The 23830-nt window shown below is 40.1% G+C and overlaps 1 protein-coding gene across 1 annotated transcript in view; it reads left to right on the top strand.

Moving 5' to 3' along the window:
- The window catches only part of wdr18 (WD repeat domain 18), a 120727-nt gene that overhangs the window by 32831 nt on the left and 64066 nt on the right, over positions 1–23830 (top strand). The window contains exon 5 of the mRNA XM_055658433.1: positions 17031–17174. Coding sequence (XP_055514408.1) covers positions 17031–17174 — 144 coding nt within the window. The remainder of the gene's footprint in view (positions 1–17030; positions 17175–23830) is intronic.

The raw sequence follows: 23830 nt of genomic DNA, 5'->3' as shown, positions 1-23830 counted from the left end.
GCTGTAGAGCAGGAGGAGATTAGCCACAGGTAAACGATAATGTGATGTGAAAACAAAAAAAGTGAGCTTCATAATCAGTTAGCTGCCAGATCAAGTCGAGATATGTCAACAAGATGAGGAGAGTGCGAGTAATAATCCGCTTTGAGAGAATCGACCACGAGGTTGAATAAGCGGGACCATTACAATGAAAGCAAAGGCCAATGGGTGACTTTGGGAGAACACATCTGCATTTTCTATGTGCGGGAATGTGGCTGTAGCATCAGAGTTTTGAGTCATCTTAAGATCCATCAGTGAACCATGATAAAGATCATGCTTGAATAGTGTGACTAGTGAAAACAATGATCAGACCAGAGCCACGGGTGATGTAATTAATGCTACAATATATATAGATTTCAAAATATTGGCATATTCACAAAGACCATTAATCCGTTACAAATTGAAGCTGAAAGCTTGCCACTGTGCAGTAGACTAATTAATAGGCTTCCGTTGTCTCTGTTCCTCAATCCCCATAATTGCAATGCAACAATAACATTTAGAAGAAGAATATTAATAGTCTGACACAGCAGTGCTATTGTCGCAATTTCACCTTTATATTGTGAATTCTTCATCCAATTAGGACAAATTTTAAAAATCAATTCCAATGATTTTAGCATGAAATTACTGAGTGCCTAAGGAATTTACTTATTATTTTGCCAATTTGTAAATTGAATGAATCATAAAAGCAGTTGTAAATTAAGGAAATAATATAAAATGTACATCATGAAGTGATAACTTTACAGTAGGCTCATTGGCTTTGCTCACAAAGTTGGTGAGTTGATGGTGACCATGTGGCGACAGCCTAATCGCCTGTAGTCACCTAAAAAATGCCCAAAATCCCAAAGGAATAGATCGGGTAGAGTCTCTTGCCCAGAGTAGGTGAATCAAGGACCAGAAGGCATAGGTTTAAGGTTAAGGGGAAAAGATTTAATAGGAAAATTGAGGGGTATCCTCTTCACACAAAGGTTGGTGGGTTTATAGATCGAGCTGCCGGAGGAGGTAGTTGAGGCAGGTACTATTGCAAGGTTTAAGAAACATTTAGACAGGTACATGGATAGGACAGGTTTGGAGGGATTTATGCCAAATGTAGACAGGTGTGATGTGTTGGTCAGTGTGGGCAGTTTGAGCCTGTTTCCACCCTGTGTGACTCTATGACTATGATGTAGGGTAAGAGGGAAGAGATTTAGAACAGATATGAGAGAATTATTTTCAGCTCATTGGCATTCATCAATTAGGGTATTGAGTAAAGTTATTGGGATGTTAAGCTACAGTTGTGTAAGATGTTGGTGAGGCCACATGTGGAGTATTGTGTTCACATTTGGGCACCTTGCTATAGGAAAGATGTTGTTAAGCTGGAACGAGTGCAGAGAAGTTTTACGAGGATGTTGCCAGAGCTTGAGAGCCTGAGCTACAGGTCGAGGTGGGGCAGATTAGGACTTTATCCTTTGGAGCACAGGTGGATGAGGTGTGATCTTATAGAGGTGTATAAGAACATGAGGGAAATGGATAGAGTTGGATAAATGCACAGAGCTTTTTACCCAGAGTACAGAAATCAAGAAGCAGCGAACATAGGTTGAAATTGAAATGATTCAATTTATTGTCATTGTCAGTGTACAGTACAGAGACAACGAAATGCATTTTTAGCATCTCCCTTGAAAGGGAGACACAGGGCGTCGCGGTGTGCCCGCGCCTGCCGCCGTAACATTCCATTACAGGCAAAGGTGGGTGAAGTGTCTTGCCCAAGGACACAACGACAGTATGCACTCCAAGCGGGATTTGAACCGGCTACCTTCCGGTCGCCAGCCGAACTCTTAGCCCATTGTGCTATCTGTCGTCCAGGTGAGAGAGGAAAAATCTGTTTAAGGTGAGAGAGGAAAAATTTAATAGGAATCAGAGGGACACATTTTTCATACAGAGGTTGGTGGGTAAATGGAATGAGCTGTCGGAGGAGGTAGTTGAGGCAGATACAATGTATATGGAATGAGCTGACAGAGGGTGTAGTTGAGGCAGATACTTCAATAACATTTAAAAGACATTTGGACAGGTACGTGCGAGAGAAAGATTTAGAGAGATATGAGCTAAACACAGGCAGGCGAGCCTACTGTCGATAGGGCATCTTGGTCAGCCTGGGCAAGTTGAGCTCAAGGGTCTGTTTCTGTGCTATGTAACATTATGCAGTAAATCAAAAAGTGGCACGAGAGAAAGGGATTAATATTGACAATGATAAGCTGACTGTGACAGGAAAGGATAGTGAGCGTAAACCTAAATAGATGAACAGAAACAATGGAAGTTATAAAAATAAACAAAGCTAAAGACACTTTTTCTGAAATTAAGTAGCGTTTGAAATATAACAACTGAACACAATTAATAGGTAGAGTCAGATGGCCAATTGAGAGATAGGGCTACAAGTTAAAATAGATTGGGAACTGAACATTGAGGGTGCACAGCAATTGGGAAGATCAGGAAGTTAGGTAAAGGTAGAGGAATGGCTGTGTGGGTGATGGATGGTCCTGATGTGGTAATGAGGGATGGATGACCTTAGTTCAGGATGTTGGACTGGTTTGGGTGAAGATTAAAACAGGTAATAACTAATGGGTGTGGTGCACAGGTCGCTTGGCAGTAACAAGAGGTAGGATTGGGTACCAGAAAGGTGCAGTTATAATCATGGTGAGTGTTTTACGTATAAACTGAAGCAAATCAGGAGGAGAAAGCAAGCCTAAATCAAGAGTATTAAATTGTCACACTCTCAGGAGCAGATCAATAACATTCTTGCTTCCTTCAGCTTTACAGGCACATTAATGCAGGAACACAACTATATATACAATAATCAATAATACAATAAATTATCAGTAATACTAGGTAATCACACCGTAATAGTGCAAATCAAAGTATGTGGTGCAACTTGGATGGTGCAGTGTGGTTCAAAATTCTGATGAATGATGGGGAAAGTACTATTTTTGAACCTGGATGTTCTAAAGATCCTGTACCACCTTCCTCTTCGCAGCAGTCAGGTAAGAGCACGGCCAGGATGGTGTGAGTCTTTGAAATCAGCTGCCTTTTTGGGGGTAGTGTTTGCTGTAGATCCCTTCGATGGTGGGGAGGTCAATACCCATGATGGACCAGGCAATGTCCTCCAATGTCTGCAGCCTGCTTTGTTCCTGGGATTCGAGTTAGCGAAGCAGGCCGTGGTGCAACCAGTCAGTATGCTCTCTGCTGTACAGCTGTAGAGTATTTAGCGACATCCCGAATCACCTCAAACTTCTGAGGAAGTAAAAGTATTGATGAACTTTCTTTGTCATTGCATCCACGTGCACTCAGAAATCAGTGGGGAATTGATCAGTGAGGAGAACATCAAATTCTGGAAATAACCAGAAAGAGTAGGCTATACCATAACTGAGCAAAATGCAAAGTTCTGGAGTAACTCTGCACACTAGGCAGCATCTGTGGAGGGAATGGATAGATGACGTTTCTAGTGCAGATCCTTCAGCCAGTTCTCCTCATATCTACCTCTTGATACCACTCAAAACTATTATAACTATCCTCGTGCAATAATTTAGGATTAATGAATAACTTTGAAGTGAAAATACAGTGATTATGAAGCTTAAAAAAGAATAGTGACAATGGCATAAAAAACATACCTCGATAGAATGAACAGGCAAGTTAGATTGTGTAGAAAGGAATTGCAGATGATGGTTTATACTGACGATAGACACAAAGTGTTGGTGTAACCGTGGGTCAGGTGGCATCTTTGGAGATGCTTTTTCACCAGGCAGGTTAGATTGAGAGCTATGTTTAATAAAATGTTTAATAAAATCATGGGAGACCCTTCCACCCCTGCAACGGACTGTTCCAGCTGCTACGGTCAGGCAAACGCCTCCGTTGCCATGCGGTGAGAACGGAGAGGTTGAGAAGGAGTTTCTTCCCAGAGGCAATTCGGACTGTAAACGCCTATCTCACCAGGGACTAACTCTACAGAACGTTTTTCCTTCCATTATTTATTATGTAAAAGAATATGTGTGTTATGATTGTGTTTATAATTTGATTGGTTGTTTTGTTGTTTGTCTTTTGCACAAAAGTCCGCGAGCATTGCCACTTTCATTTCACTGCACATCTCGTATGTGTATGTGACAAATAAACTTGACTTGACTTGGCTTGAGTATGTTCAGGGCTAGGATTTAAGGGGATCTTCTGGAATGGGCAGTATATGCACTTCAACAGTAAAGAAAAAAAATCAATGGGAGGATCCACCATCCTTGGTTAATTAAATTTGTTGAAGATGATAACAAGCTTAAACCATCCCTAGATAACTAAAACAGTTAAATATGGTAGCAAACTTAAAAATTGGAGAAGCAGAGCATGCAGGAAACGGCCAGCAGACTAAACACCATCTATGGAAAGAGATGCAGATGAAAAAGATTTAAGACTGAGAAACGTTCTTAAAAACCCTGTAAAGATAGCTAACTGGTTAGAAGATTGGACATAAACGTACAATAAAAGCAATGAATGATTAATTGATTAAAAGGGAAACAATTAGACCATGTGATAATACTACCAGACCCTTAAAAAGTTCACAAAGTGATCATAAATCATGTTGGAAGTAATAATGGAAAATAAACAAAAATGGGTATTTTGCATCGGGGTTTACTATAGAAGAAAGCAACATCTTAGAGATAGCTGTAAGTTCAGAAATGGAAAGATGCAAGAAGATTAAAGAATATGTACAAGTTAGCAATGCATGTTCATGGGTTGATCATCAAACATTGTTTTCCTATGAAGGTGATGCTGAATTTCATCAGTATTGACTGCAGGTCGCGGAGTCTCAAATATGGGAAGTGGTCCTAATTTTCTAGGATTATCATGACATTTATCCTTGGAAGGCTGTGTGTCTGTGGGAGCATGTTGGGCGATCTTCGCTTTGTAGATATTAAGGTTATATTCATTCAGGGATATCCATCACTGAATGTCGTTGACTTGGAATTTGTCCTCCAAATATGTGTACGTGCAGGTGTCATTTGCGTGCCATAGTGTGATGACAGAAATTGAAATAACCTTCGTCCCTGAACTGTGCTGTTTGAATGGTTTCCCATTAGTCCAAAGGATTAGCTCTACTCCATTGCACAGCTTGTTTAGAAGCAAGTAAGATTGCGAAATGTACTTGGTGCTGGGGAAGGGGAAGGGGAAGGCCTGCTCAGGTTTACTTGACCTGACATTGCAGAAAATATGATCTGTTGTGAACTTTTTCATTAAAGTCACCGCTTGCATGGTATAAAAATCAAGCTTAAATTTGCCTGTACATAAGTGGAAACAGAATCACTTTGTGACGGAAGAAGGAAACTCGTGCAGATATTTTTATTGAAGAATTTATAGTGAACCTTTTTCCCAGGGTGGAAATGCCATAAGGTGAGAGGGGGAAAGTTTAATGGGATGTGCAGGACAAGTTTTTTTACACAAATAGTGGTCGGGGGCTGTAACGCATTGCCAGGGGTGGTGGTGGACGTAGATATGATAGTGGCATTTAAGAGGCTTTTAGATAGGCACATGGAAGTGTGGGGAAGAGAGTGATATGGATCCTGATCAGGCAGATGAGATCAATTTATCGTGGCATCTTATTCGGCACAAACATTGTCAATCACTTTGGATTTTAGAACAAAGTTCCAAATTTGCAATTTATCGAGGAAATAATTTGTGGAATAATTGATCTGACAAGTAACTGATCTTAAGGTAAGATCCTTTTACGAGGATGTTACCAGGACTAGAGGGTCTGAGCTATCGGGAGAGATTGATTACTTTGGGACTTTATTCCTTGAGCACAGGAGGATGATGGGTGATCTTACAGAGGTGTATAAAATCATGAGGGGAATAGATCATGTAGATGCACTGAGTCTCTTGCCCAGAATAGGACAAGAGGACATAGGTTTAAGGTGAAGGGGAAAAGATTTAATAGGAATCTGAAGGGGGTAACGTTTTCACACACAAAGTATGGAACAAGCTGCCGGGGGAGGTAGATGAGGCAAGGACTATCCCAACATTTAAGAAAAGGTTAGACGGATGGACTGGTTTGGAAGGATACGGGCCAAACGCGGGCAGGTGGGACCAGTGTAGCTGGGACATATTGGCCAGTTTGGGCAAGTTGGGCCAAAGGGCCTGTTTCCACGATGTATCACTCTATGACTTTATCAATGAAAATGGGTAAAAATGAATGTTGACAATGAGAAATAAAACGGAAAATGCTGGAAAGAAACAGATTCATGGGGATCAGTAAAGTGACAATTGAATATGGATTTTCACGCAGTCGTGATCCTGGTGCCCCAGATAAGTGTAAACACGTCAGTTCTTTTGCTGTCATTTGATGAGTTTATTGAATTTCAGATGTAGGCATGGATAACCCATATTTGACCTTTAATTTAGCAAAGTAGATGCAAGGTAATTGGGATAAACAGATGGAACACAGTATGAAAGTACTGGGGATCAAAACACACATAGCACGAAGATACCTCCTGGGTGCATTAATTTAGAATTATAGCTGCATAGAAGGAGACCATTTGGCCCATCAAGCATGTCGCATCTCTTTATAGAGTACAGTAATCCACTCAGTCCCTTCATCTATCCATGTAGCCCAGGCAAGTTTGCCAATTTTCATTTGAAATCTTTAATCATCTCTAATTCCACCATCCTCATGGACAATAAGTCCAAAGCCATTATTTGTCGCTGTATACGAAATAAATGTTAATGTTTCCACTGTGTTTCTTGCTTAAAACTGTCTGTTTTCCTTGGCCCTTGTAACACGAGCTAATCCAAACACCTTTTCTTTGTCTTAAATAAAGCAATCATGAGTTTACACTTCTCCATTAAGTTTTCCCTTATTTTCCTCTGCTCCCAGCTGAATAACCTCAGCTTTTCCAACTTAAGCTTGTAGATAAAATCCCTCATTCCGGGAACCATACAGACACTCCTTCCCATCCCTCAAGAACTTTAATATTGTTCATTAAGAGTATGTTCGGAGCTTGTTGCAAAGCTCCAGTTGTAACCTGACCCGATCTTTATTAAGATTTAGTATAAACTCTGCCATTTGTACTTTGTAACTCTATTTATTAAATCTAAGATCTGAACTGCTTGTATATCCTCCAACACCCTCTACCCCCCACCTCGCACTGCACTGCAAAACCCAGGACCCTGCGCTTTGGCATTGTGCCTCGCCCCATCTCTTCTGTCATAGTGGATCGCTTCATACTGTGTATGTATTAATTCCTTCCTTCCACCTGTCTGCTCACCACACTAACCTAGTTCCGTTGCGGTTGACTGGCATCATGCACGCTATTTGCCATGTCACTAAATTTTACATACAGATCAACTGTTATAATTTAAGTGAAATAGAATAACCGTGTTTCGACTGAGTTCTACAGTTCTATTTGTGTTGTGTGTGTGTGTTTAAAGTAAACATGAATTGTGACTATCGAACTGCAAAATAATCACTGCTCGTTTTCATACAGCTAGCTTGAATATTGTTCACTTCCGATATAATGTTTACTGAAGTTGTTTGCTGCTATTTTAAAATCATATCTTCTCTCTGCCGCCTGCATTCCCAGAAAGAGACATTTTGGTTATATGCCAAGACATTGTGTAATATTGATATTTAACTGATGTTAATGAGGATGTAATTCAAAAGTTAATCAGCATCAAATATTTTTAGAATACTGGTCATGATAACATTTCAGCAATGATTCTTGTAGTTCACTAATGGTCTAGGCATGCAAACTGCTGCTGAAGAACAAACAGGAAAATGGGGAAATAAAGGGAAGAGGAGAATTCAATCACTGAGAAATTGATCTTCCTTTGCTACCTGTTTACGATGGTTACAACAGAGGCCATTGGATACATTATGACGTGTGTCAGTGATCCTGGTGATGAACCATTATGTTATTTGATGACATGTCAAATGAAAGTGTTTTCTTTCCTCCAGCACTGTGTGGCTCTCTACCATGCTGGGATATATGTACCCTGTCCTATATATCAGAATGTTAGGAACCCCAGTAAAATATACTGTGAATGAACACCAAGACTGATATAATTTATGGTTGATCATAACATACTGCAGTGCATGCAAGTACTTTGGTAGAATTAATCAACTACTGTAATCCCTCTCCCATCTTCTTTTACCATTACCTTAGCTTTCATCTAATTCTCTTTTGAAGTATACTTTTGAATCTTTCCAAGACAGATTCAGATGGTGAATTTTGCAACACAACACCATGAATAAAGAATGATCATAAATTACTTTCAGCAGTGGTTTGTGATAAACCCTCTTGAGAGCTCTCTAACTTGGTACATTCTTTATTAACATACAAAGCCTTTGTTCCTGTGTGTGTTCATCTTATTTTACAAAGATCTGTAATGGATGGGCAAAAAGCTTTTTGGTTTCTTTGACAGTATTGTGTAATTTTCAAAGAAGAATTTTTAACATAGGCTTTTAATTAAATTGAATAAATTACTTAATTGGTGCCTTGAAATGACAGATTAATTTAAGAATGCTTATATCTGGATTCCAATTGAAGTGAACCTATTATTTTGTCAGATTTGATTAAATTAAAATTTGATAATTTTTGATATTTTACAAATAATGCATTTACTGTATTCTTTCCCACTAACAAGTATTCAGTGGTGCTAAATTACAGATAGCACTTTGTAATAAAACTTTTAAGGTTTTCGTTTTTAGTTCTAGTTTTAGAGATACAGCGAGGAAACAGGCCGTTCAGCCCACTGAGTCCGTGTTGATCAACAATCACCTATACGATAGTTCTATCCTACACATGAGGGACAATTTGCATAAGCCAATTAACCTACAAACCTCCACATCTTTGGAATGTGGAAGTAAACTGGAGCACCCGGAGCAAACCCAGTTGGTCTCAGGGAGAATGTACATACAGGCAGCACCCTTAGTCAGGATTGAACTTGGATCTTTGGTGCTGTAAGGCAGCAACTCTAGTGCTGCGCCACTTATAGTATACTGTGCCACCTGGTTATAAGCATTAAGTAACCATGATCTTGTCAGTACCTCAAATAATGTATAAAGGGAATTGGTAATTCGGTAGAACAGTGTCATTCCTCGAAAGCCCTGACCACTTGTCAACTTCAATATCATAAATCCTGTGTTCATTGCGGGATATTCGCAAATATGGCTAATGGAAATTAAAACTAATAATATTGGAAACACTTGGTAGTATGTGCTGACAGAGGAGCACAAGATGAGCACAAGATGAATGTGAGGGAAAAGAGGTAACAGGATGGAGGGCAAAAGAAAGATTAAATAACAGAAATGATGCTTCAAGATACCAGTGCGTGTTTGTAAGTGAAATTGAAGAAGAAAAAAAATTTATGTGAGGTCTATGTGAATGATTTCAGCAGATGTAGAAGGCCGGCATGAGGACACAGCATTAGAGTTGCTGCCTTACAGCACCATGGACCCAGGTTCGATCCTGACTGTAGGTGCTGCCTGTACGGAGTTTATACATTCTTCCTGTGACTGCGTGGATTTTCTCTGGCTAATCTGGTTTCCTCCCACACTGTATGCTGTATTTCTAAAGTTTAAACTAGAGGATGCAAGACTCATTCAGTTATATGGGAACCCCCTCTCCATTCCCATCAGTTGAGATTCATCTGTTCTGGATGCCTACTCTCTGAGAAGCAATGGATGATGCTTAAGTTCTGTATCTATTAAATCAATGTTAAGGCCAGAAGCCAGGAAAGCACCTTATAGAAGATGTAGGTGTACTTGCTCTGGTTGATGTAGAAATTTATATTGTTTCTATCTCTCATGCCTGTCACCTTCTTTCACCTTCACTAATACCAATTGATGAGTATTTCCAGTGTTCCCGGTTTTTATTTCAGAATTTTCAGCATCTGCAGTATGTTATTAATGTGTTCAATCTCAGTACCATGTTGTGATGTAAGTCTGTCTGGACTTGCATAGTCAAGTCCTGCACTGTGTTTGATTTTCCTTTGTCTTCTGGCTTGGAGGTGAACTCTACTAGCCAGCCATAGGTTAATTAACATTTGGTGTAATTTTATCTGCGTTATTTGTGCTAATGAGCAAACACCATTGATTCTAAACAATTTCAAATCATCTTCATGTTATAGGAGAGGAATTAGGTCATTTGGCCCATCGAGTCTACTCCACTCATCAATCATGGCCGATCTATCTTTCTGTCTCAACCCCATTCTCCTGCTTTCTCCCCATAACCATTGACATACTTGCTAATCAAACTCTGCTTTAAAATGACCCAATGACTTGGTCTCCACAGCCGTCTGTGGCAATGAATTGAACAGATTCGCCGCCCTCTGATTAAAGAAATTCCTCCATTCTAACGATGCAGCCAATGTTAAATATAGAATTGCTTAGCTTTGAAATTTTTGGAAGGTTTTTTGTATTTGTTTACCGAGTGAACAAGTTTTTTTAATTGATTTGTTCGTGCCCCATTAATATTTCCTGCTTTTATTATGAAATGATATCTTGCCACGTCTAAGGGAAGGAAAACATTACAAATGCATGCCACACAAAGCTGTGTGATAGATGGATTAATTGAAGAAGAAAAATCTGTCATTCTGTCTGTACCTGTTTGTAAAGTGCCTGCTCTGCAGCATTTTGATTTTATTTTTGGGAACGTGTGTGTCAAAAAATGACATGCACCGTGACCTTGTTGCCTGAATGATGCTGAAGTTCTGAGCAGAAGGCTGTTTCCAGTAACGCTGAAGGGATTTCTGAGGACTCAGTAAAAACAACACTTTTCTTTGGTTTGACCCCAAATTACTTTTGAACACCTGTTCCTAGTATGCAGAATAGAACTAGTAATTTCTCTGTCAGTTGTATTGTGCATCTTTAAAAGATTCCCCTCAAATATGCCCCTCAATCCTTCATTTTTAACAAGCCAAAGTGAAAAGCTGAATCTTTTTTTTTGAATAATCCATCTTTTCAAATGTAAATTATTTTGGATATAATATGGGTTGAAAAGGATAATATTTAATTTTCAAGAAATCTCATCAACCTCAGATTTAAAAAAAGCCAAAGAAGCAAGAAAAATATAGCAATGCTAATGTCTGTTCAGTATCCTCTTGGAACAGATTATACTCAGTAAACACAGTACAGACTTGCTGTGCTGCAATTCCTAAAATTGTGCTGCAATTCCTAAAATTGACCATTAATTTATCCAATAAATTGTGAATTTAAGGACTAAGAAAGGGTTTGAAATATTTACATTTATTCTGGTGGAACGAAACGAGTAAGCGATGTTTAATTAAATTGTATGCAGACCGAATTTCCCTTTCAATTTAAGGGCTTTCTTGTTCAAGACCATGTAAATAATATTTCTATTTTGATATGAGGTCTGACATTTCAATAATACATGGAATGATTATGTCATAAGATTAAAATTTTCAACATCTGAACATGTTCTGATGCCTTGGCACGTGCTCTTTTACAGCTTTCAGTAGCACTATTGAAAGCCCAATGTCAAAGTTTCATGTTTACCCAATTCTCGATTTATGTTGCATGTTGAATTAATTCCAGAAATTATCTTGAGTTTAGTTTTGAAATAAGGTGCGGTAATAGGCCCTTCGGCCCACCCAGTCAAAACTGTTCAGCGATCACCACACACTAACATTAACATTATCCTAGGGACAATTTACATGCCATGCCAATTAACCTACAAATCAGTATGTCTTTGGAGTGTGGGAGGAAAACGGAGTTTCCAGAGAAAACCCACGCAGGTTACGGGGAGAATGCACAAACTCCGCACAGACAAGCACCCGTAGTCATAATCTCTCCCCCCGCTCCAACTATCCGTGTTGACATGATAGTTCATAAGTGATCGGAGCAGAATCAGGCCATTCGGCCCATCGACTCTACTCCGCCATTCAATCATGGCTGATCTATCTTTCCCTCCTAATCCCATTCTCCTGCCTTCTCCCCATAGGTAAGGTAGGTAAGTTGGCTTTGACGTACATGCTATGCAGTGGGAACCATGCTGCTGCTTTCTCAATGGGATGATGTTTAAGGACTCTCTGCATTCCCTGCTGATAAATAATTTATGCTACCACGCACCTGAGTGAAATGGTTAATAGGTGAGGTCAAGACCAAGTGTTGTCTTCACTAGGTTTAAGGATGGAGGACAAGTTTTGATGATAGTTCAATGATACTTTATTGTCACATGTACATATATATACACAGTGAAATGCTTTGTTTTGCATGTAATCCAGCTACAACGATAAAGTTCAGCCCCAATTTAAATTAGATTAATTTATTTTTTGTATAAAGTAAATTCTGCAATAAGTGACTAGATCCACATTTATAATGGAAACTACTTCAGTAAACTTTCACAAAATCCAGCCAGAAACATACAACCATAAAAGCATAAAATACTTTGACTTGAATACAGTTTTTAATTGACATTGCCGTTAATATCTGTAAATTACACAAGTGTTTAGATATTATCTTTGAAAATATATTATCTCGCACTCTTTGGTTTCTACTTGGTGTGCCCTCATCACAAAGTGCATCTGTATTTAAATATGAAAAACATGACAGAAGCTTTGTTTGACATTTGAAAGGAGGAAAGGTCAGTGGGTAGCATGCGAGTACTTGTGGCATTTTGGTTCCTTATACTCTCTGAGGAAGTTCTGACATCCTGGATATAATTTGATTGTGAGAAAACAGGAGGAACTGGAGCATGTAGTCGAATCTGGTAATCCATAGAAACATAGCCCCAATTACAGACGAGTGGCCATTACCGTAAATCTCCGAGTTCGAATCAGGGCAAACTCGGGAGAACTCTTGGAATGAACTCGTACCGTGGGACACGGCTTTATTAGTCTTGCATTCTTTTCTTTCCTGCTCTGCCCCTCCTTATAATGTTATGGATTCAGTTCAAACATCCAGTTCCAACAGCTTCCATTTAAAAAAATGAAACAAAAACATTTAAAATGTTTTAAATATGGGAAAATTGCGACACAAAAATATTTAGGTTTGTGTCTATTGGCCCTTCTTATTTCCAGTGGAGGAATGAGCTGAGCATAGACTGGAGTAAACCAGATATGGGTATCTCACACTGCTGAGAGGTAATGTGTAGACCAAAGGGGCTAAGCGAGAAGTAATCTTTAAAAAAAATCTGATTTTGTTTTTGTGATCTTGAGATTAGAATGAATATCTTGTTTTCCCCTTCAATGGACAGTGGCTTTCTGCAGACTTTCATGTAAATGTGTTTTCCTACATTGGATTAGAGCTTGATTAATACTATTTCAAATTCATGAACTCGCTTGTAGATCTTACGTTTTTCTTCGAATAGGAACTGCAGATGCTGTTTATAACGAAGATAGACACAAAATGTTGGAGTCGGGCAGCATCTCTGGAGGGAAGGAATGGGTGATGTTTCGGGTCGAGACCCTTCCTCAGAGTGAGAGTTGGGAGAGGGGAACGGAGATATGGAAGTGTACAAAGAGAATGTACGGTTCGGTGGGTCAGTCAAGAGGAGAAACAAAAGGTGGTTGGATATCGATGGATATGAGGATGAAGAAGAAATACAGTGTTTCATTTAGTTCAAGTTGACTTGATCTTTGTTGTTGAAAATAAAAACAAAAGCTGTGGGTATTGGAAATGTGAAATGAATACAAGATGCTGGAGATAGTCAGGGAGCATTTCACGTTAGTGACTTTCATCAGCCTTTTGTTACATTTGTCATTTCCCAACTGTGATGGATGGACCATTATTGTATTATTGACAATACGGGCAGCTTTACAGGAAGCTCCCTTCAAAAAATATATTTATGTAGCTCCGGTGTTTAAGTAGTCCATGTGTAGGTACTTTTACCTGCTGTATTGTGATGTTTGCGGGAGGAAGAATATTTTATCTTCAGACATATAATGCAAAAAGCAAGTTTTGATCAATATTCACAGACCAGTTTGGATTTTGATTGGTGTATTTTAGAGTTGACATTTAATCCAAAGACTGGCTGAGATGAAAAAGGTTCTGCAGGATGTCCTTTTTTTCTAACTAAAAATTGCGATGTTTAATTTTGTGGATCATGGCTCTGCACGGGGCCGTGGGTTTGTCAGAAAGCTCCATGACGTATTCAGAATTTAGAAGCTCCGATTCTCTTTGTGGTTTTAATCCCATGGTACTGAATTGCTCAATTCTACTTGCATTGGATCAAGTAATCAAGAGGATTTCATAAGATGTAAATAAATAAGTTAATTTAGTATCAAAGTGTTCAATCATACCATTTCAACTGTACAGAGATGCTGCAAGGTCACTATTTTAAGTTTAATATCAATATTACTTTACAGGGGAAGAAGGAATTTTTTTTTTTTAATCACCATTCCTGTTTACCAGAACCTATACATTTAATAATAGGAGGCCATTTGGTCCTTTGGGTCCATGCTGGGTCCCATGGGAGAAATCCGATCAGTTTCATTCTCCTTATTATTACTGTGTACCCTGTGTCCTTCAACTTCCTTTTGATTTTTTTTTGCCATTAATGTATAGTAGTGAATAACATAGCAGGCAATCAATCTACCAGCACACTCTTTAGCAGTGAATCAGCTAAAGAATTCCATGCAGTTGCAGAGAAAATGTGTAAAATCAACCTCGACAGCACAGAAGATCAGGATTCAACTCGAGTATCAGTGTGCAACTGTTTTGCCCATCATTTTTGTGTTCTTTCCAGCAGTGATAAAATCTCTGATTAAAACCTATAGTGGTAGCACAGTGGCACAGCTGGTAGAGCTACTGCCTCACAGCTGCAGAGACTCAGGTTCAATCCTGACCTTGGGTGCTGTCTGTGTGGACCTTGTACATTCTCACTGTACTGACAAGTGGGTGTTTCCTCCGGTTGCTCAGCTTTCCTCCCGCATCCCAAAGATGTGCAGGTTAATTGTGAAAGTGAGGTAACGGAACTGGTGTGAATGGGTGATCAATGGTTAGCATGGGCGCTGTGGACCGAAAGGCCTGTTTCCATACTGTATCTCTAAACTAAACTAAAAGAGATTCAAGGTATTAGACTACGTCTTGTGGCTTTCTAGGGGAAGGGGCAAATTCAAATTGGGCTGCTGGTGTTTGGGAAATGATCATGAGGCAGATCTGGCCAGAATTTAATGTTGCAACTATGGCCCGTTAACCCCTAGAAATGTTTTGCAAAGGATTTTATTTTACTAGTGAAACGTGTGTGTGTGGTCTATGCATTTTGTCAAAAGTGTCATGGAAATTGTAATGAAAGCCAGGTCCCAATTCCAGCAAATAATAGTTTTTATTGTAACCCATTATAAAATACCAGGATTGAAAGGATTACACTATTATTAAGGCATGTCATGGACTTCCCGAAGAAGGAATCACAATGTAATGCTGGGCTAACATAGAACAAAGGGACCATTTTGATCATCACACTAAAAGTACTATTCATTTAATCCAATTTGCCATCATTTGTTATGGACAGTGAAAGCCACAATTTCTATCTCACGACTTAAAAGAAGTAAGTTGAGATGGATGTTGGATATAATACATTGGGATCGGGAAAAAAAGGCTGGTGAATCAGAAATGGGGGGAGATGGGAAATGGGAATAAAGGTGTACAGGGAAAGAGGGGATATAGTAGTACAAGAGGAAGAGTTTGGAAAAGAAAAGAAAGAACACAGACAAAACTGTTGATTGCATATCAGTTAATCTATTAACTTGAAAAAGTGAGCATGTGGACGAGCGGATCAAAGAGAATTGAATATGAAGATAGACATAAAAGGCTGGAGTAACTCAGCGGGTCAGAAAAGCATCTCTGCAGAAAATGTGACGTTTCAGGTTGAGGCCCTTCTTCAGACCCGAGCCGAAATGTCACCTATTCCATTTCTCCAGAGATGCTGTCTGACCTGCTGAGTTACTCCAGCTTTTTGTGTCTATTTTCGGTTTAAACCAACATCTTCAGTTCCTTCCGAAACAGAATTGAATATGGTTGGAAATGAGTAGCAGAGTAGAGACGGAGAAAATAAAGTCTAAGATTCACTGAATCATGGTGCTGTCCGTTGAGCTATACTTGCTCGCAGCTTCTCATTACATATTTGAAAGTATGAAGGGTTTGTGGTTAGGAGACACCAGGTTTAAGTGTGCTACTCCTTTGCTGACATTTTCATGCAAGAGCAAGTAAGTTTGGATTTCCATGTATCCATGCACAAAAGTGAAATTTCCGAGTTTGCTGCGAGCTATTCATTGGTAATTTCCAGACCTGGAATAAAATTTTGGGGGGAAAAGTTTAGTTTATTGTCACCGATGTACAGAGAAAATGCTTTTTGTTGCATGCTATCCAGTCAGTGGAAAAACTATACATAATTACAATCAAACAGTTCATAGTGTACAGATACAGCATAAAGGGAATAGAAGAGGATTTAAAAGAGTTTAAGAAGGGACTGCAGATGCTGGAAAATCAAAAGTAGACAAAAATGCTGGAGAAACTCAGCGGGTGAGGCAGCATCTATGGAGCGAAGGAAATAGGCAACGTTTCGTGTCTGAAGAAGGGTTTCCACCTGAAACCTTGCCTATTTCCTTCGCTCCTTAGGTTTAAAAGAGCGGAGTGATTGTATTGAATAATTGCAGGTCCGCTTCTGTGACCACTACGCAGAGAGTTTAGCTAATAATAGCTTATTTCATAATACTGCCTAAAATATCAGCGGAGAGTACTTAAGGGATTGGTACAGTTGCTTCCAAATACTCAATTATTCTGAACATGGAGCTTAATGTTTCTGCTCATGTGTTGTAATAAATTGTTTAATTTCAATTATTTATTGTAATAATCTAGCCCTTTGAATGAGGATCAAATCATAGCTTTCTCAATACTTTTCTCCCCAACCTTCCTTGTCAATAATACTTTCTCTCATCTCCCCGTATCTCGAGAACATGAAGCTTTCTGACAGAAATGATAGTCCATTGTTAATGTTTTCTTTTAAATTGTCCTTTTGCTCTCTCTCCAGCTCTGGGAACTATCCTGTGGGGAACTCCTAATGTCTGTGCTATTTGATGTTGGAATCATGTCCGTGGCCCTCGATCCTTGCGAATACAACCTATTCTGTGGAGGACACGATGGATCCATATTTCAGGTCAACTTGTTCACTGGGGTGAGTGGGGATATACATTTATAGGTGATTTGTTGGCAATGTGAAGTCTTTAAATATGCATCAAATATATCAAATAACCATGTTAAACGTTTCCTGCAGGAACCACTTAAAATTGCAAATGAATCCAGATGTCTAAGGTCACCATTAGAGACTTGAGACATTTTATGTCATTTTTCGTTTCTGTACAAGACATGGAAAGTTTTTGTATGATTATTCGCTAAAATTTAATGATTGTTTTAATCATAGAATAATGGGGGTACTTTCCCCCTCACTTAACTTACTCTTACTAAGGTTATCATAGGATTGGCAACCAATTCTCTCAGCCAAGTGATCCTTTTTTGAGAACCATTATAGTGCATGTTTTCAGGACATTTATTTGTAGAGATGGGGGTGGATGATGTGATAGTCCAATATCCAATGGAAGGGATGGTAAGAAAAATGTGTGCAGGCAGGGGGAGAAGGGAACCTGAACTTAGAAAAATCAACGACAAGGATTTTGGCCTGAAACGTTGCCTATTTCCTTCGCTCCATAGATGCTGCTGCAACCGCTGAGTTTCTCCAGCATTTTTGTGTACCTTGGAGAAATCAATGTTCATGCTGTTGGTTTGCCGGCTATCCAAGCGCTATATGGAGAAAGTGAAGTGCAAGAAAGTAACGATGATAAGGGAGACAGGCCATTGTTAGCTGTTTGTGGGGTGAAAATGACAAGCTAGTGCGACTTGGGTGGGGGGGGATAGATAGAGAGGAAATGCCGGGGCTACCTGATGTGAGAGAAATCAATATTCATACCACTGGGCTGTAAACTACCCAAGTGAAATATGAGATGCTGTTCCTGCAGTTTGCCTTTAGCCTCACTCTGACCATGGAGGAGTCCTAGGACAGAAAGGTCTGTGTGGGAATGGAAAGGAGAATTAAAGTGTCCAGCAACCGGGAGATCAGGTAAGTTCAGGCAGGCTGAGCGAAGGTGTTCCTCGAAATGATCGCCCAGTCTGCGTTTGGTCTCGCCGATGTATAAGAGTCCATATCTTGAACAACGGATACAGTGGATGAGGTTGGAGGAGGTGCAAGTGAACCTCTGCCGAGCCTGAAAGGACTGTCGGGGACCCTAGACGGATTAGAGGGTGGAGCTATAGCGACAGATGTGTCATCTTCTGCAGTTTCAGGGGAAGGTACTTGGGGAGAGAGGCAAGGGATGAGTTAACCAGGGACTGCATCTGTTCTTTTATCTCTCCACATCACCATCTATATCTCTCGTTTTCCTTATCCCATACCAGTCTGAAAAAGGGTCTTGACCCGAAACATCACCCATTCCTTCTCTCCAGAGATGCTGCCTGTCCCACTGAGTTACTCCAGCTGTTTGTGTCTATCTTCAGTTTAAACCAGCATCTGCAGTTCCTTCTTACGCAGGAGAATTGATATTCGTTCATTCACTCGGAGTTGTTGAGGTGTGCAAGCCACTACCTTTACGAGTTGGTACCACATTTGAAAAATATTTAGATGGACACTTGAAGACCCATAACCTTCAAATTGTTAATGAACATGACAAACAGGGAAGGATCCAGCACAGATCTATCTGGTTCACCACTGGTCATAGGCTGCTAAACTCTCAAACCTCAAGCATTAACCTCAGTCGCCTAATAGCAAACCAACGTTTTGATCTAATTTGGCAACGTATCTTGGAGCTCATGGCCTCTAGCTTTCCAAATGTGACCTTGTGGAAGACCTTACTGCCATCCACATCTACATTAATCACCCTCTGTAACTGATTCAGAGTATTTGGATTTCCAAAAAGTAATTAATAAAATGATGCAGAAAAGAGCTCTTCAAGTGAAGAGTTCATGATGTTTTGATATAAAAGAACATAAAGAGGATTGGCTAATCAATAGATAACTGTGTTGGGAAAAACAGGTTGATTTTCAAGTTGGCGAGCTGTAATTATTACAGTGCCACAGGGATCAATGTGAAGGCATCCAGTATTTATGACCTCTATGTTAATGGCTTGGGCAACGTGAAGACATTCATTGTGGCCAAGGTTGTTGAAAATACAAAGATAGGTGTGAATCCAATTTGTGACGAGAACATAGAGCATCTTCAAAAGGGGGACATAGACTGTGGATACCGGAATCTGGAGCAGCAATCTGCTGGAGGAGCTTAGTGCGAGAGAGAAGAAAGGGTTGATGTTTCCTCTGGAGACCATGCATCAGGACTTTAGAAAGGTGGAGGGCATGCGAGGTGTCCAGGATGTAGATGGAAAGGTCTTGAAACATCAACAGTTCCCCCCCCCCCCCCCCCCCCCCCCCCACAGAAGCTGCTCCTCCCGCAGATTGTTTAAGAATCTACAAAAGGGTGATACTGATTGAGTAGCACCGATCTGGCAGATGGAGTAAATTGTGAGCAAGGATGATGTTATTCCCACTTTAGTGGGAGGAAAAGAATATCTTTGAAATGATAGATTGCTGCCGTACAGAAATATGAGTGTCCTTGTTCATAAAGCACAAAGTTGGCATGAGATCTAGCAGGTAATTCAGGTGTGCTAAAGAGTGTTATGCTTTATTGGCAGATGGATGAAGAATTAAAGTAAAGAAAGCTTTTAAGTAGGAGTGCTGTGCCGTTTTGGTGTCATTCTCGAAGGAGAAACATCCATGCACTGGAGATATTTCAGGTGGCATTCACTCGATTCAAGGCAGCTGTCTTATGAAGAAAGATTAGGCAGATTGGGACAAAACTCAGAAGAATGGGAAGAATTTTGAAATATCAAAGATTTTAATGCCGTGTCAAGGTAGCTGCTTAAATGCTGATTCCCCTCGTCGGAGAATCTAGAACTAGGGACCACGGTTACTGAATAAGGTTTCACCCATTTAACACACAAACGTGGTACAATTTCTTCTGAGATTCGTAAATCTTTGGAGTTTCCCCCCCCCCACCAGAGAGCTGTGGAGGATGAGGCATGAACAGATTTAGTGCCCAGACAGATTGACGTTTACAAGAGAATCAAGGATTGTGAGAAACGGACAGGTCCCGAGTTTTCCCGCCCATGATTTTGATGGATCAGACGCGCCTGAGTAATTTCCCACATTGTCAGACATGATCAGATGTTGCTCATGTACATAGTCTGCATCATATGTGACAGGATCATAATTAGGTTTACTCGATCAGCTGTTCAATTATGGCTGATTTCTCCCTCCCTTCAATCATGGCTGATCTATCTCTCCCTCCTAACCCTATTCTCCTGCCTTCTCCCCATATCTCTGACACCTGAACTAATCAAGAATCTATCTCTTCCTTAAATATATCCACTGACTGCCTCCACACACAGCCTTCTGTGGCAAAGAATTCCACCGATTCACCACCCTCTGACTAAATAAATTCTTTCTCATCTCCTTCCTAAAAGAACCTTTAAAAGAACGTAGTGTATGTACACTAGTTTGGGAGTATGTCTTTGGTACCACACCTGGCATGCTCTCCAGTGATGTGATATTTTGCTTCGTTGCTGCTCTATCTTTTACACTTGAATGTTTCTTGATAATACATAGAAGGAATCTGATGTTTAAATGTGCTGAAAACTGACTTTGATGATTCATTCATTCTGCACATCCAGCTGGAGGTGACTTCAGGTATTCCAGCCTTGTCTCTTACACTCCCCCACTGGGCCAGGCTGTTGTGAAATAGATTAATTTAGTTCATACTGTGACAGCATCAATTTACATTTATATAACGCTACAACCAAACATCTCAAGAAACAGTTAAAGCAAATAGTTAGGTAAATTTATAACTGATTTCAGGTTATTCATGGCTGATCTATCTCTCCCTCCTAACCCTATTCTCCTGCCTTCTCCCCATATCTCTGACACCTGTACTAATCAAGAATAGTTAGGTAAATTTATAACTGATTTCAGGTTATTCAGTTCAAGAATAATCCCGATATGGAATGAAATATTAAAAGAACAATGCATGTAAATATTCTGGGACAAATGGTGACTAATAGAGGGGCAAGGGTGTCTTTCTGAATGGACTGGAGAAGTTATTAAATAACTCTTCTCTGTTTGTCATTTTAAATGTATGAAATACGAATCTTGTATTACTCCAGAAAACATGCTGGCCGGCTGTTGTCACAACAAATTTCAAAAGAAGTCGATAATCAAAAATTTTTTATGTTTCGAATAAAATATAATAAAACGGAACTGCAGATGCTCATTTATATCAAAGACCGACACAAATGCTCGAGTAACTCAGGGAGTCAGGCTATATCATAGGAGAAAATGGATGGGTGATGTTTTGGGTCAGGACAATTCTATCTTTTATATTATTGGGCTGGTTTAATCAGGGTACTGACAGCTTATTGGATAAATGCAGTGTTTGGTGTGTGTCGTCAGCACTGTTGTCTGATCTGGTATGTTCGGTATCGGTGCAATTTGTCCGTATTCTTGTGCATGCCAAATGATAATTGAACACTGCCCAATTACCCGTACTGGAAGGAAGGAAAGAGGCAGACATCAAATATATGTTGATATACCATTTGACATATCTCAATAAAATTAGTCTGTCGTCGTGGCTATACCTCGAGGCAAGGATGATGGTCTACGTTCTGTTGTTTTTATGGACTCTCAGATGGCTTATGAGTCCAATCCCCACAGTGAAAGTTGTTTGACATTCAGGACAGGCAATTCCAGATGGCAGATCGGGCTTTGGTTGTTGCTGCCTCTCTTTACGTTTTCTTCTCTTTTCTTATAATTCTGAGCATCTCTTGGCTTGGAAGGTCGCTGTTCCTTCTTGGATGATGGTTCGCCAGAGTTTCCTGTAATTGTCATTGGTTTCCCAATTGCACATGCTGGCTTTTAAGGCGTCTTTGAATCTCTTCTTTTGTCCGCCTCCTTTCCGTTTGCCTTCTTTAAGCTGGGAGTAGAAGGTTTGCTTTGGTAGACGCTCGTCTTCCATCCGAACAACATGACTGACCCATCTTAGTTGGTTCTTGATGACGAAGGCTTCGATGCTCGATGTTTTCGCTTCATTCTGCACGCTGACGTTGGTTCTTCTGTCTTCCCAACTGATATTTAAGCTGCTTCGAAGACATCGTTGATGGAACTTTTCAAATGTTTTCAGATGGTCGTCGGTATGGTGTCCAGGTTTCTGATGCATACAGGAGCGTTGGAATCACCACTGCCTTCTACACTAACATTTTGGTGTCTGTTCGGATGTCACGATTTTGAATGACTCTTGTTCGAAGACGTCCTAAAGCTGTTCCAGCACACTTCAGACGAGGTTGGATCTCGTCATCGAGGTCGACATTGGTGGAGAGGTTACTTCCAAGCTACGGAAATTGATCCACATTTTCCAGAGTTGTTTCACCAAGTTGAATTGATGGTTCTTTCTGATTTGTCTCAGTTGGTGACGATTGGAAGATAACCTGAGTCTTCTGGGAGTTGATGGTAAGTCCAAGTTTTGTGTATGCACTGTTGAAGGCAGTCAGGATCTGTTGCAGATAATTTTCTGAGACAGCTGCAACACAGTTGTCATCTGCGTATTGGAACTCGATGAGGGAGCTCGCAGATGTCTTAGTTTTGGACTTGAGACGGGCAAGATTGAAAAGTCTGCCATCTGTTCTGTAAACAATTTCGATTCCTGGGGGTAGGTCGTCCTGGATGATGCGGATGGTTGTCGCAATGAAGATGGCGAACAACGTTGGGGCAATCGTGCATCCCTGTTTCACTCCTGATCTGACTTGAAATGGCTCACAGTTGCTGTTGCTGGCCATGACTGTGGCAAGCATGTCATCGTGGAGGAGTCTCAGGATTCGAATGTACTTTTCAGGACATCCAAAGGTGGATAGGTTAACCCATAAGAGTTCCCTTGATACTGAGTCGAAGACCTTAGTGATCTCGATGAATGCCATGTACAAAGGTTGAAGTTGTTCACAGCATTTTTCTTGTAGTTGACGCATTGTGAAGATCATGTCAGCTGTTGCATGTGATGGTCTAAAACCGGCTTGTGTCTCTGGAAGGATCTTCTCAGCTAAAGGCTTGAGTTGGCTGTTCATGATGTGGGCGAGTACTTTGCCCGCTGTTGCTAATAGGGAAATTCCACGATAGTTCCCGCAGTCAGATCGATCGCCTTTCCATTTGTAGATGGTAACGATTGCCGAGCCTCTAAATTCTCTTGGTACTCTTCATTTTTCCAGATCTTGATGAGATATTGATGCAGATGGTAATGGTAATGGAGCAGGTTACCTCCAATTTTGTAGACCCCGTATTACATCGAGCCCAGTTGCCTTGTTGTTTTACAAGGTTTTGATGGCTTCCTTAACGTCTTCAAGTGATGGTAATCTGCTTCGGGAATCGTCAACAACACTGCCCAATTACCTTACTGGAAGGAAGGAAAGAGGCGGACATCAAATATATGTTGATATACCATTTGACATACCTCAATAAAATTAGTCTGTAGTCCCCTATTGTTGCATAGTGTGCCAACATCATTCACAAAAGAAGAATAGGCACTTTGTTAAAATCTAAAGGATTGTTTTTGCCCAAGGACATCAGATTGATGCCCTGCAGAGCAAGGATGTTCGCATGATTAATATCCCATATATAAAATACATAGGGAAGTTGTGATACTTTGAGTAACATCAGTTGTATTTCGATCAAGAGCAGTTGAGAGATACA

This window comes from Leucoraja erinacea, chromosome 29 (genome assembly GCF_028641065.1).
Source record: "Leucoraja erinacea ecotype New England chromosome 29, Leri_hhj_1, whole genome shotgun sequence".
NCBI classification, from domain to species: domain Eukaryota; kingdom Metazoa; phylum Chordata; class Chondrichthyes; order Rajiformes; family Rajidae; genus Leucoraja; species Leucoraja erinaceus.
The sequence above is the reverse complement of the archived record's forward strand: the minus strand, read 5'-3'. Positions and strand labels throughout refer to the sequence as shown.